We start from the raw sequence: 12,864 nt of genomic DNA, 5'->3' as shown, positions 1-12,864 counted from the left end.
GTCAGATAGCTGAGAGAAATGCACATACCCATGTTGTGCTTGCTTTCTGCCTCATTTGAGGGCTGGGGACTACGCCTGAAATGGTGCAACCCACATTTGACGTGGCTTCCCGCCTTCGATTACTCTAATCTAGACAAACCTCTCACAGATATGTCCAGGCATTTTTGATTTCATGGTGACTCTAAATCCCATCAAGTTGACATTAGAGACTAACCATCACAATTACATTTCCAAAACTTCCAAAGCCAGACAGCCCAAATTTGTATTTATCTAAAAATTCAAGACAGACCTTCCCAAAGTTTACAATTAATGGTGTGCAAAATATTTAAGCTGAGCATCAAAATATCAAAGAAAAAATTTAAAAACCAGATAAGTTCCTAGGAAAGCATTCTTTATGCTAGTTAAGTTGGTGGAAGACAGCTTGAAGCTCAGGCCAGTTCCAGGGAAAACAAGATGCAATTTCCTCCATTTAGAAAGCAAATTACCTTCTTGTCTTCATTCACTAATATGATTCTAAGCTGGGTTGAGAGAAAGTACCTTGTTTTGCTTTTCCAGCTGATGGACTCTCCTGAGAAGTCTTTAGTACTTTCTCTGGCACTTGGTTCCAGAAAGTTCCACCAATACACCCATTCCTCTGATTAAATGAAATGTGTATATCTTTGGATCAGCAATGTGTGCTTTCACCTAAGGGCTCTAAATGGGGTCTACAACCCTCCTTACTTTGGCTGTAAATTCGTTGTCTGATTCTAGGGCCTCTGGAAGTGTTCGTTGGTTCACTATTATCACTCTTTCTAACTTCACCAGTTTGTTCTGTATATACTATGCACCATTCATGGGGCAAGGGAGTAAGGAATTAAAAAAAATAAAAACAAAAACAAAACAGGTCAAATAATTCTAGGTATACAGAGAGGTAAAATAACTGGTCCTGTGGGGCTCCTAAAAAGATAACCAACTTGCTGAACTGGCTGTAATTATTTTTGTTGGTCAGGGATGCTGGGTGTCTTTACAGAAACTACTGCATATTCTATCCTAGTCAGTCAGCACCAGGCTGTGTGTTGAACACATGCATAGCTGGGGACTGTGCTCCTGGCTGCCCTCTGGCTATCTTAAGACTTCTGAAAAGTTCTGGTGTTGCAGATCTTATCTTTGGATATATATATATCTTCTTCCAGGGTCTACTCTCAAGGTTCTGTGTTCTCCCAAATAAATAAATATTCTGAGGTTTTCTCAGCAGACCGTATCAAGATTCCTCCTATATTCCTCTTCTTACTTCTTGCTTCCTCATGCATGTTACTGATGGCTGGGTCAGACTGGAAAGCTGGGAGTGGGGCTATCTTCATCTACTCTCTCCCTTTAATGATGTCAGAGTGCCCATGGAAAATGATGCTTGCAATTACTACACCACAGCTTTGCCAGACCCCAATGACAGTGACAGAAGTATGGGGATTCGGGTACTTTTCACCTCACAGATTCACCTTTATATTCTACAGCCACTTTCAGGTCCCAAATCCAGAAGAGAGACACAGATGTCACCCTATTATTTGTACGACTTTTGTAGAGAAGGCCCTCAAACCAAAAAAGGTCATTCCCATGATTTTCCTTCCATCCAGAAGTGAACTCACAGTATAGATGGAGAAGGACCTTGTTTTCATGAAGAAATTCCTCTAGAGAGCATTGGTTGGGTGCCCTACCAATTACCAAAATAAATAAATAAATAAATAAATAAATAAATAAATAAATAAATAAATAAATGAAAATCATTACAAAGTCATCCTATGCCTCTGCTGGAGGCAACTTTGATCTACATCTAGGTTCCTGGGGAAACTGCCTCCCATCCTCCTCACCACATTGAGGGCTGGAGGCCAGCGGGAGTTTCCCAGTTGGGGTTTTTTAATTGGGGAGGGTGGTGTCATCTGCCCTTGCTCCAACAACTAGGACCTGAATCAGAAAACTGATTCAGAGGACCTGAGCAAACACACTGAGTTCCTTTCTGATTCTCAGAAACTGAGGGCCAGGTGTGGATCTCCCAAGCCACAGGTATAGTCTTTCCAACACATTACTGGAACCTCCAGCAAGCTGGGACTCTTGGAGAGTCCTTGTGCTGCAATCAAGCAGCGGAGAGGGAAAGCCTGAAGCCTTGGGAATGATGTCAGTTCACTTTCTAGTAGCTAAGCACCGGTGTATCTTCTCCACACACCTGGGAACAGGACGAATGGGCAATGTGGGAAACAGGAAATACTTAGTTCTTTTTGTTGGGTGTGCATTTATGATGCCCATGGTTGGGGCAGAGTGGTGATGTGCCTATCCCAGTGCACATAACTCATGCCTGATTCTGAAAGCAGAAATGTGAGATTATCTTTGGCCAGAGCTCAACTGATTTGGGTTAGTGCGTGCACACAGTCTTCTGCTGAAGGCAAGTGAACCGGAGTATTCCTCAGTGACAGGGTGTGTTAATGCCAAAGGCAACCTGCCAGCTGTCAGATGCTTGAACCTATGGATGCTTAACCAGCAGCTGAGTGAGTGTGAAAGTTCCCTGCTGGCCCCTGGTTTGCTCAGGTGGTGTGTGCAGAACCCTGGCTCAGCTCTCAAGCTCTGCAGAGTGGGGTGGTGGAGATGCAGGGGAGGGGAAGGGAACTGTCATCTGAGCGCCAGCCTCCTGCTAGGCAAACCTACCAGGGATGCAGGGAAGTGCTTTAATCTACACTGCTGCAGCAGTGTGAGGTCTGGGGATTTGAATGGGGGCGGGGGGGGGGGGGGGGCGGGACCATAGCGCAGGATTTGGAAGGTCTGGTATAGGAGGAGAAAGCCCAGTTCCCTGTGCAGTCTGTTAGCCTGCTGCTCCATAATACTCTCTAGTTTCTATCCTTTTTAGGTGAGTGATGGGAAGCACTCACTGCTGGAGTGCCCATTTGGGACAGGTATGACAGAAGCACCCTAATGTATCCTAGGACCCGCTCCTTCCTGCGGCAGTCATCATCGTGGATGTATCTACTGAAGTCCTTTTAGAGTCTGGGAGTGCTATTCAGCCTGCGTGGGAGTCCAGCTATGAGGTTCAGGTCCCCATTGGAGTGGGCGGCAAAAGGTTGTAGGCTGGAGTTCAGGTATTAAAGAGGTCGTGATGTCAAACTCAGGATTGCTCACATTCTGGACGAATTCACCCTCTCTGTATCCTTACCCCACCCCCACTCCCACTCCTACCCGGTTCCTCAGCAATGATCTCAAAGACAGGGAGTGGACTGCTGCCTCCCTCCTGCAGAAGTGTAAGTAGCTCCAGCTATGACGTTATGGAAGCTCGGTCAGAGGGTCAGAGCTCTGATTGGTGGAGAGAGCTACTGCGGACCCCCCCACACCCTCAAGATCAGAGAATAAGAGACCACGGCTCTGGGGACAAGACGCCTACAGCTGTGTGTGTGCTCTTCTGCAGTGGACACTTCACTCCAACAGGGGCTAGCAGGTGAGAAACTAACTTCTCAACGCCTACAGCTCTCTTTCCTTTAGTTTGTTTCCGTTTGGTTGCTCTTTTTGATGCAGTATTTCATACTGTAGTCCAAGTTGGCCTGGCACTCACTATATAGCTCAGGTTGGTTCGTCTCAAACGCTAAGATTCTCCTTTCTCAGCATCCTAAGGATGCGGATTACAGGCGCAAGCCACCACACCCCACTCTACTTGGATCCCTTTGCTGTCCTGGTTCCTTATCATTCCACATCCATTTTCGCCTTCCTGCAGCCATTGTCAGAAAGTACAGTCCTGACATTTTCTTTTAACTAAAGTAAGTGGGACCTTTACGACTACTCAGCAGCACTGGAAGCTGGGCGACCCTATCTAGTCACGTCTGTGGCCCCCTCCTTGAGGGAAGGTGGTCTTGCCACATCCTAACCAGTTTTAGGTCGGGAGTTCCTTGGATTCGGGATTGGGGAGCACCGATCTTTTCTCTCAGATGTTTCCAGCCTTTAGCCTCCTGGGCTTATCAGCAAGCAGGTGGGTCTCGCTGCGCTGCGGGGAGGAGGAGTCCGGGACCAGCTCCTAAACTGCTCCTCTGCGGTTCTGAGATAGTTTAACGGGGACTTTTAAAAAAAATCTCCCAACTCTGCAGATGGAGAGACGGAGATTAGTTCCAAGTTAACTTTCTTCCCCAGGGCAACCGCTCAGAAAGGGTGATTATAATAATTTCAACCTGTTAGAAATCCTTAGCAGCGGGACAGCAAGGCGCAGGGATCTCTGGGTGGTTTTTGGTTTCTTCACAGATGAGAGCCAAAGGGGCACGGCATGTGTGTTCTCCTGCAAGCTGGGGGCAAATGAGTGCCGGTAGCTCCTCCTTGTTCTTAAACCGAGCAGAAACTGCAAACCACATCTACTCTCCCCCACTGCTCTATCAAGCCACTCACCACACTGCATCTACTGCATGTTTTGAGAGCTGCAGTGTGGTAGGAGAAATAGAACCTGGGTCTATAGTCCTGAACAATTGGACCACTTTTCTCTTCTTACAGAGACATCATGGACTTTTGGAAGTTCTTTCCGTTTCTGGCTCTCAGCAGCATATGGGTCCTGTGCCTGGCCAGCAGCCTTCAGGCTGCCCCTTTCAGGTAAATTAACCTGAATCAGAAGTGCAGTCTGGCTCTCCTCCTGCTGCCCCTGGGCTGTGTCAACTCTGTGGCGCTGTAGCCCTACTTGGTTATTGGTAATTCAGCGCCCTCATGTGGGAACTGGCCTAATGACCAGACAACTACGCCCCTAGGGAAGAAGCAAGGGCTAGGAAGCTTGGTTTCTTATTTGGGGAGGAGGTAGGCAGGGAATCAGAACCTGCACTGGCTTTGCTACCTCCACAGGTCCGCTTTGGAGAGCAGCCTAGACCTGGGCACCCTCAGGGACCAGGAAAAACATCTCTTGCTTGCTGCACTGATGCAGGACTATGAGCAGATGAAGGCCAGGAAGCTGGAACAGGAGGAGCAAGAGACTGAGGGCTCCCGGTAAGTCTCCTCCTCATCTGACCCCCACATGTAGGAGGACTTATTCCAGAGAGGTCGACAGACACTGGCCAGCAGTCTAAGGAACTAAACGTGAGTCCCAGCCTCCCACAGAGCTTCCAGTACCACCAGAGGGGGCTCATAGTTGTTAGACACATTACAATGTTGTTTCTCCTGAAAACTCTTGGGAAAAGAAATGAGGAGATGTAGCAGGGATTTGGATTGCACTGATGGGGAAACATCGTTGAACCTGCTGAGGTAGGACTGGTAAGTGTGGTGCCAGAGGATGGACTAGAATTTCAGGAAGCTTTAACAGCTTCGAACATTTGTTGCTCTTTCAACTGTCAAGGAGCCTTCATTCCACACTTACAAGGAAAAGTTGTTGGGGTAGAAGGGGTCTGGGACAGGTAGCACAGAGTCTGAGGTAGGTCGGGGCATTCATAGATGTGTACACATTGTTACAGGGTCAGCTGCCCATGTGCTCCTAGCCCTGAAAGAGACCAACTCTGGCCTGGTTCCAAAGAAAAGCAATATGTTGACTTACACTCCCTTGCTCCCCTCCCCCCCAACCCCTGGCAGCATGAAAGACAAACAGCACATGGAATGCCAGAAAGAGTCACCACTTTTCTTTGCCCTTCTCCACACTGTCCTGGCTTACTGCAACTCTGAGCCTTCCCCAGTGGAATTTGTGAGAACTCTACCTCTACCATCTCCTGCCCCAACTTCTAGTACCCCTGCCTAGTTTAACCTGCTGACTGCCGGAAGATTAGCCCCTGGCGTTTAGTGCTGCTTGACATGTCTTCCCTGCCTGCAGTCTGTACAGTCCCAGATCTAAGTGGCATGGGATCTAAATAGGGTTCTGGGCACGTAGGTGCAGGATCTGAGCAACAGGATCTGAACAACGTTCCTGCCATCTCTGGTATGGACTCCAGGTCTGAAACACCATGACAAGACAAGAACACAGCAGACTGCTTGCAGAAGGTCCATTGCTTTTGGTTTGAAGTATCCAGGATGCTGCTGGAGCCTTCTGAGTCCTTCCTGGTTTCCTCTCTTGGTCCTTTTAAAAAATATATATATTGCATGTGCATTCCTCTGCAAGCTGGCAACATCAGCTTTAGTGTGTCGGAGAATCAGTGACTCAGAGTGGAAAGGGCAAGAACCAAAGTCAGAGGCAGGGAGGGAGCCTTCTGGAGCCTTTAGATAGCAGTTCATTACCTGCTCCTGAAGACTGGAATGAGAACATTCCTTACATCTCACTCATTTTCCTAGAGGAATCGGGAGAGTTGCAGTGATCATTGCTCTGGTCGACCTCTGAAGCTTATGGATGGCCAGGGCCTAGGAAAGAGCCTTAATTTCAGGGGAGCTAGGCGTAGGACTTGATGGGCCATCTCTGTGACACAGCAATGGCGTCAAGCATGCTAAGGATCAGATAAGCACTTCTGAGCTGATGCTACAAATGCTGTTCTTAGCTTCAGCAAGGTAAAAGGGTTTTTGGTTTTTTTTTTTTTTTTTTTTTTTCTATTTGGTGATGGTTTGAGAAAGAGTTTCTGGCAAAGACTCTCAGGTCATTTCCCTGAACAGCTTCGATAAATGCACTTAGGAGAAACACTTATGGTTAAGTGGCATGTTGGAGGACTGCAGTTCCCAGGGGGTAGGAACTCCCCAGATCGCACTGACAAGACTTTTCTTCTTTCATCCTGAATATCAGTGTCACTTCCCAGAAGAGATCCTGCAACACTGCCACCTGTGTGACCCATCGGCTGGCAGACTTGCTGAGCAGATCAGGAGGTGTGCTGAAGGACAACTTTGTGCCCACCGATGTGGGCTCTGAAGCCTTCGGCCGCCGCCGCCGCCGCCGCAGGGACCTGCAGGCCTGAATAACTAGCAGCTCCAGGAAGAAGGTGATTTTGTACTCAGGATTGGGAGAGGAAGGACTGGGGAGCTAAGATCCACATTATGAAGCCCACCAACTGTTGTAGGACCTTGGGGTCCTATATATTTAATACTAGTTCTCTTCCTGAGGTAGTAAGTTCCTTCTCAAACTGAGTTTGAAAATGAAATCATAAAGGCAGGAGAGACTGCATAGAAGCAGTGCCTTGTTGTTGAGAAGAGAGAAAAATGCTGCCTGGATTTGGACAGGGAAGGACCTGCAAATCTTACCTAGTGCCACACCTCACACATGGGCCCAGCTTCGACAGGGCTCTACTCTTGGTTGGAGTTCCCCAGCTCAGATCGCAGGGCTATAAGCAACTCACTACCAAGATCTTTATTATCTTTTCTGCTTCTGAGACAGTCTCAAGTAGTCCAGGCTGGCTTCCTTCTCAGCACATAGAGCTAGCTTTGAATTCCTGATCCTCCTGCCCCAACTTCCAAGTGCTGAGATTGCATTGCAGGGTCTCCAAAACACCTAGCGCCACTTCCCGTACTAATAGGGACAGTGTCACAAGCCTCCTCATGCCCCGTATTCAGAATCCATGGACGCAGCTTAGTGGAGGAGCCATTTGTGTAAGTCAGCACTGTTAGGGATGTTCATGGCTACTCACGTGTCTGTGTCCTTCCTCTTTCCCTTATTTTCATTCCTTCCCTCTCTTCTTTCCTCTCCTTTTGCCTTTTCTTCCTTTCCCTTTTTTGTTTCTCTTTATCTCAGGTTACATAAAGTTGAACTCACCATGCCTATTAATTTTGTATTAAACAACCCGATGTGAAGGCCTCAAGGACAATGTGTATGCTTGCATCCTGATAGAGAATGAGGGAAACCACCATTGTTACTTGAGAGGAATGAAACCAAGTATAAATGAGTTAATTCTGTGTTTGTTTGCATTATTTTTATACTGAGTCTGTGGCCAGTCAAATATGATGGTGTCTCCCACTGGCATCCTTTGCAGCAAACCAAATAGGTTCTCCAAGAGCCATCCAGCCAATGGTAGCAGCTTTGTTGAACCTTAGGGAGATGTGAAATCACTGCCTCTTGTAGCCACTGGGGACCTGTGGTAGAGGAGATGCTGTGCCTTGATGTCTCAGAACATGATTGCAAATTTATTTAAGGAAATGTCAAAATTGTACCATTTGTGAACTTCATCAAGATTAAAACATATTTTGGATACATTTTTTTTGAGTCCGTGGTGGTCCATTTCGACATGTTTTCCATAGTAGTACTAGTAGTAGTAGGTGTAGTAGTAGCAATAGTAATAGAAGATACTTTTGAGTGTCTAGTATATTTATTGTAATAAGGAATTGTGATATACCTGTGAATTGACTTAATTTTCATGGCCAAGCCATAAGAAGATACTCACATTGTAGGAGATAAAAGGCATGAAGAGTTACAGAGATAAAGTTTGGAGCTGTGAAGAAAGGATGGACCATCTAAAGACTGCCATATCCAGGGATCCATCCCATAATCAGCTTCCAAATGCTGACACCATTGCATACACTAGCAAGATTTTGCTGAAAGGACCCAGATTTAGCTGTCTCTTGTGAGACAATGCCGGGGCCTAGCAAACACAGAAGTGGATGCTCACAGTCAGCTATTGGATGGAACACAGCGCCCCCAATGGAGGAGCTAGAGAAAGTACCCAAGGAGCTAAAGGGATCTGCAACCCCATAGGTGGAACAACAATATGAACTAACCAGTACCCCGGAGCTCTTGACTCTAGCTGCATTTGTATCAAAAGATGGCCTAGTCGGTCATCACTGGAAAGAGAGGCCCATTGGACTTGCCAACTTTATATGCCCCAGTACAGGGGAATGCCAGGGCCAAGGGGTGGGGGTGGGTGGGTGGGAGACTGGGAGGGTGTATTGGGGACTTTTTGGATAGCATTGGAAATGTAATTGAGGAAAATACCTAATTAAAAAAAAAGGCATGAAGAGATGAGATTCAAGGTCACATTAATAAACAGTGATAGATCTGTGATGGTGTTTAAGCACACAGTAGAAGCCACCATACCTTATGTTTTTAACAATGGTTCTGATTTTTTTTCCAGATATTTGTGAACCATCCTTAGGCTTTCTTGCCTGAGATGGTAGACTTTACATTCCTTCTAAGAAATAAAATATGGTAGAGGAAGTAAAAATGGCATGTGATATCCTAGTAGATATAAGTATTGTGGCTTCTTCCAGACTTTCTTTGATTACTGGCTCAACTTGCGATGATATTTAAGCATCCTGTAAGAGGTCTATATAGCAAGGAACTGAGGTTGCAACGAGGCTGCAAGCAGATCCTCTAAAGTCATAACCAGATGACTGAAGCCTCATGGCAGATCCAAAACAAAAGCCACTCAGCCAGGCCATCCCCAGTTCTTGACCCACACAGACTGCAAAGATAGTGGTTGTTTACAGACTCTACATGTTGGAATAATTTTTTATGTAGCAATAAACAATGCAGTCTATTATAATAATAATTATGTTTATTCTTAAGGATGTCCTTTGTTACAAAGATTTGCTTATCATTTCTTGAAATAGTTCCATAATTTTAGCTCTCATATTTAGGTCTCTGATGTACTTTTAGTTGATTTTAGTCTACAGGTACATATTCATTCTTTTTGCATGTGAATTTCCATTTATCTCAGCAGACTCTATGGAAGGAATGATTCTTTCCTAGATTGAATAGTTCTGAGAACATCACAGAAAAATCAATAGACCATAGTTTTTCATATTTATTTCTGTATTTTTAACTGCATCTCACTGTTAAAGTATTTGTTGCTTATCAATAATTCATATATTTAACTATTGTAACTTTGTAACTTTGTTTTAAACTTTTGAATTGGGAAGTATGAGCTATCCAATTTTTTTCTTTATTCTTTTTTCTTTTTTTTTTTTTAATTTTTATTAGGTATTTTCCTCATTTACATTTCCAATTCTATCCCAAAATTCCCCTATACCCTCCCCCAACTCTCCTACCCACTCACTCCCACTTTTTGGCCCTGGTGTTCCCCTGTACTGGGGCATATAAAGTTGGCAAGTCCAATGGGCCTCTCTTTTCAGTTATGACCACCGACTAGGCCATCTTTTGATACATATGCAGCTAGAGTCAAGAGTAGAGTCAAGAGCTCTGGGGTACTGGTTAGTTCATAATGTTGTTCCACCTATAGAGTTGCAGATCCCTTTAGCTTCTTGGGTATTTTCTCTAGCTCCTCCATTGGGGGCCCTGTGATCCATCCAATAGCTGACTGTGAGCATCCACTTCTCTGTTTGCTAGGCCCTGGCGTAGTCTCACTAGAGACAGCTATATCAGGGTCCTATCAGCACGATCTTGCTAGTGTATGCAATGGTGTCAGCGTTTGGAAGCTGATTATGGGATGGATCCCTGGATATGGCAGTCTTTAGATGGTCCATCCTTTTGTCTTAGCTCCAAACTTTGTCTCTGTAACTCCTTCCATGGGTGTTTTGTTCCCAATTCTAAGAAGGGGCAAAGTGTCCACACTTTGGTCTTCATTCTTCTTGAGTTTCATGTGTTTTGCAAATTGTATCTTTTATCTTGGGTATTCTAAGTTTCTGGGCTAATATCCACTTATCAGTGAGTACCTATCATTTGAGTTCTTTTGTGATTGGGTTACCTCACTCAGGATAATGCCCTCCAGGTCCAACCATTTGCCTAGGAATTTCATAAATTCATTCTTTTTAATAGCTGAGTAGTACTCCATTGTGTAAATGTACCACAGTTTTTGTATCCATTCCTCTGTTGAGGGACATCTGGGTTCTTTCCAGCTTCTGGGTATTATAAATAAGGCTGCTATGAACATAGTGGAGCATGTTTCTTTCTTACTAGTTGGAACATCTTCTGGATATATGCCCAGGAGAGGTATTGCGGAATCCTCCGGTAGTACTATGTCCAATATTCTGAGGAACCGCCAGACTGATTTCCAGAGTAGTTGTACAAGCTTGCAATCCCACCAACAGTGGAGGAGTGTTCCTCTTTCTCCACATCCTCGCCAGCATCTGCTGTCACCTGAATTTTTGATCTTAGCCATTCTGACTGGTGTGAGATAGAATCTTAGGGTTGTTTTGATTTGCATTTCCCTGATGATTAAGGATGCTGAACATTTTTTCAGGTGCTTCTCAGCCATTCAGTATTCCTCAGGTGAGAATTCTTTGTTTAGCTCTGAGCCCCATTTTTAATGGGGTTATTTGATTTTCTGGAGTCCATTTTCTTTTTTCAAGATGTTCTTGGCTCTTCAGAATTCTCTCTGTTGTCATACTAATTGTATAATCACTTTGCCTATTTCTGCAAAAGAAGCAGTAAAAAAAATTTTTTTAGGGATTCCATTGCATCTGTATGTCAGTTTAAAGGTTGCTTACATTATAAATTATCGTACATTTCAATTTGTGAGCACAGTATTAATTTGTAGTTTTTAATTAACCAATAGTTTGGTTTGGATTTATGTCTTACCCACTGTCCTTGTTAGGTTTTGTGAACTTGACTTGAGTTAGAGTCAGCTAGGAAAAACAACCTCATTGACAAAAGGCCTCCCATCAGATCGCAAGACATTTCTTAAGTAGTGATTGATTTGGGAGGACCTATCACACAGTGGGAGGTGCCATGCATGGTCAGGTAGTCCTGGGTTGTATAAGAAAGCCTCTGCATCAGCTCTTGTCTCCAGGTTTCTGCCTTGAAATCCTGCCCTGACTTCCTTTGTGTTGGAATGTGATTGGAACATGCAAAGTGAAATAAACCCTTTGATTCCCAAACTACTTTTGGTCAGAATCTTATCAAAACACTAAGAAAACTAAGAGACCCAAAGGTCATGGTTTGGAGATCTGCCCCCTAGGGGGTGGTATTATTGTAACCTTTAAGGAGTGAGATCTGTGGGAAGTTCTTGGGTCATTAAGGCACCTGATTAGATAAAAATAAGTATATTTTTGTAGGAACTTGGTTAGTTTGGGCAAGAGAAAATTGCTATAAAAACCTGAGGGAGCTTCTGAGTTTCCTTTTTGTTTCCAAAATAGAACGTGATTTCTTGTTTTTGTTTTGCCATGGCTATGCACCATGATGCTTAATGCTTTTTCTAATTGCTTATTGCTTGTTTCTGGAAATACAATTCAACTTGTATAACAATCTTGTTTTCTGAAGCCTTGATAAACTTGTTCATTTGCTCCTTAGGATTTTCTGTACATAAGATAGAAGATATTGCTGTCTACAAGTGAAAGTAGCTTTAGTTCTTTCCAATTTGTTTGGATGCCTTTTATTTATTTAGTTTTTCTCATTTATTTCTTTGGCAAGAACATGTAATAGAACACTGGGTAGAAATCACAGATGTGAGCATTCTTGCCTTGTTTCCTTTCTTAAGAAGGGAGTTTTGAATATTTCACTTTAAGTGTAATATTGGTTGCACATCCTTCATAGAAGCCCTTTTTAGTTCTCTAAAGATTCTCATCTGCCATCAGAGTTCTGTGTGTCTTTAAGAGATAATTGCCTCTGGGAAGGGACATAGGAAAAATTAGAGATGAATCTGGGAGACTTGTCTTGGACCCTACAGGGCAGAGGGGATCCTGGTAAAGCAAGCTGACAGTATGCTGATGCGCCCCCTGGTGGAAAAGAAACTGCAATTGGGGAGGAAGGCTATTTTAATATGCTACCCATCCCCCAATCTTCAATTTTTGTAAAGTCTTTTCCTTGTGTCTTTTAAAAATCTATATATCTCACATTTAATATAACTTCTACATAGCCACATAATATCTGGACTAAATTAAATCAACGATTGTGTAAACATTCACATAACTATTTTACCACTTTTTGAAGCCAATAAAATACTCTTGATAAATGCAAACATTTTCATGGGTTTTTGAAAAGAAAATGTAGGCACTTGGCTCATCGCTCCAATAATTGAGGAACAAGAAGATCACACACCTTGAATGGAGGTTTACACCCATTGGGATTTTCAGTTCCTATGTAACTTAGTGTTT

General features: G+C 44.1%; 1 protein-coding gene across 1 annotated transcript; it reads left to right on the top strand.

The window, feature by feature from the left end:
- The first annotated feature begins 3,355 nt into the window (after nucleotides 1-3,355).
- LOC110299402 (calcitonin gene-related peptide 2) lies at nucleotides 3,356-7,692 on the top strand. The gene is made up of 5 exons (XM_021169086.3): nucleotides 3,356-3,454; nucleotides 4,489-4,584; nucleotides 4,828-4,968; nucleotides 6,674-6,866; nucleotides 7,613-7,692. The coding sequence occupies exons 2-4, from the start codon at nucleotides 4,496-4,498 to the stop codon at nucleotides 6,840-6,842; spliced, it is 399 nt and encodes a 132-aa protein (XP_021024745.1). The 5' UTR covers nucleotides 3,356-3,454; nucleotides 4,489-4,495; the 3' UTR covers nucleotides 6,843-6,866; nucleotides 7,613-7,692.
- The last annotated feature ends 5,172 nt before the right edge of the window (nucleotides 7,693-12,864 follow it).

This window comes from Mus caroli, unplaced genomic scaffold, assembly GCF_978045245.1.
Source record: "Mus caroli unplaced genomic scaffold, Mus_caroli_1 scaffold_8, whole genome shotgun sequence".
Lineage (NCBI taxonomy): Eukaryota > Metazoa > Chordata > Mammalia > Rodentia > Muridae > Mus > Mus caroli.
This window is presented reverse-complemented; position numbering and strand designations above follow the sequence as displayed.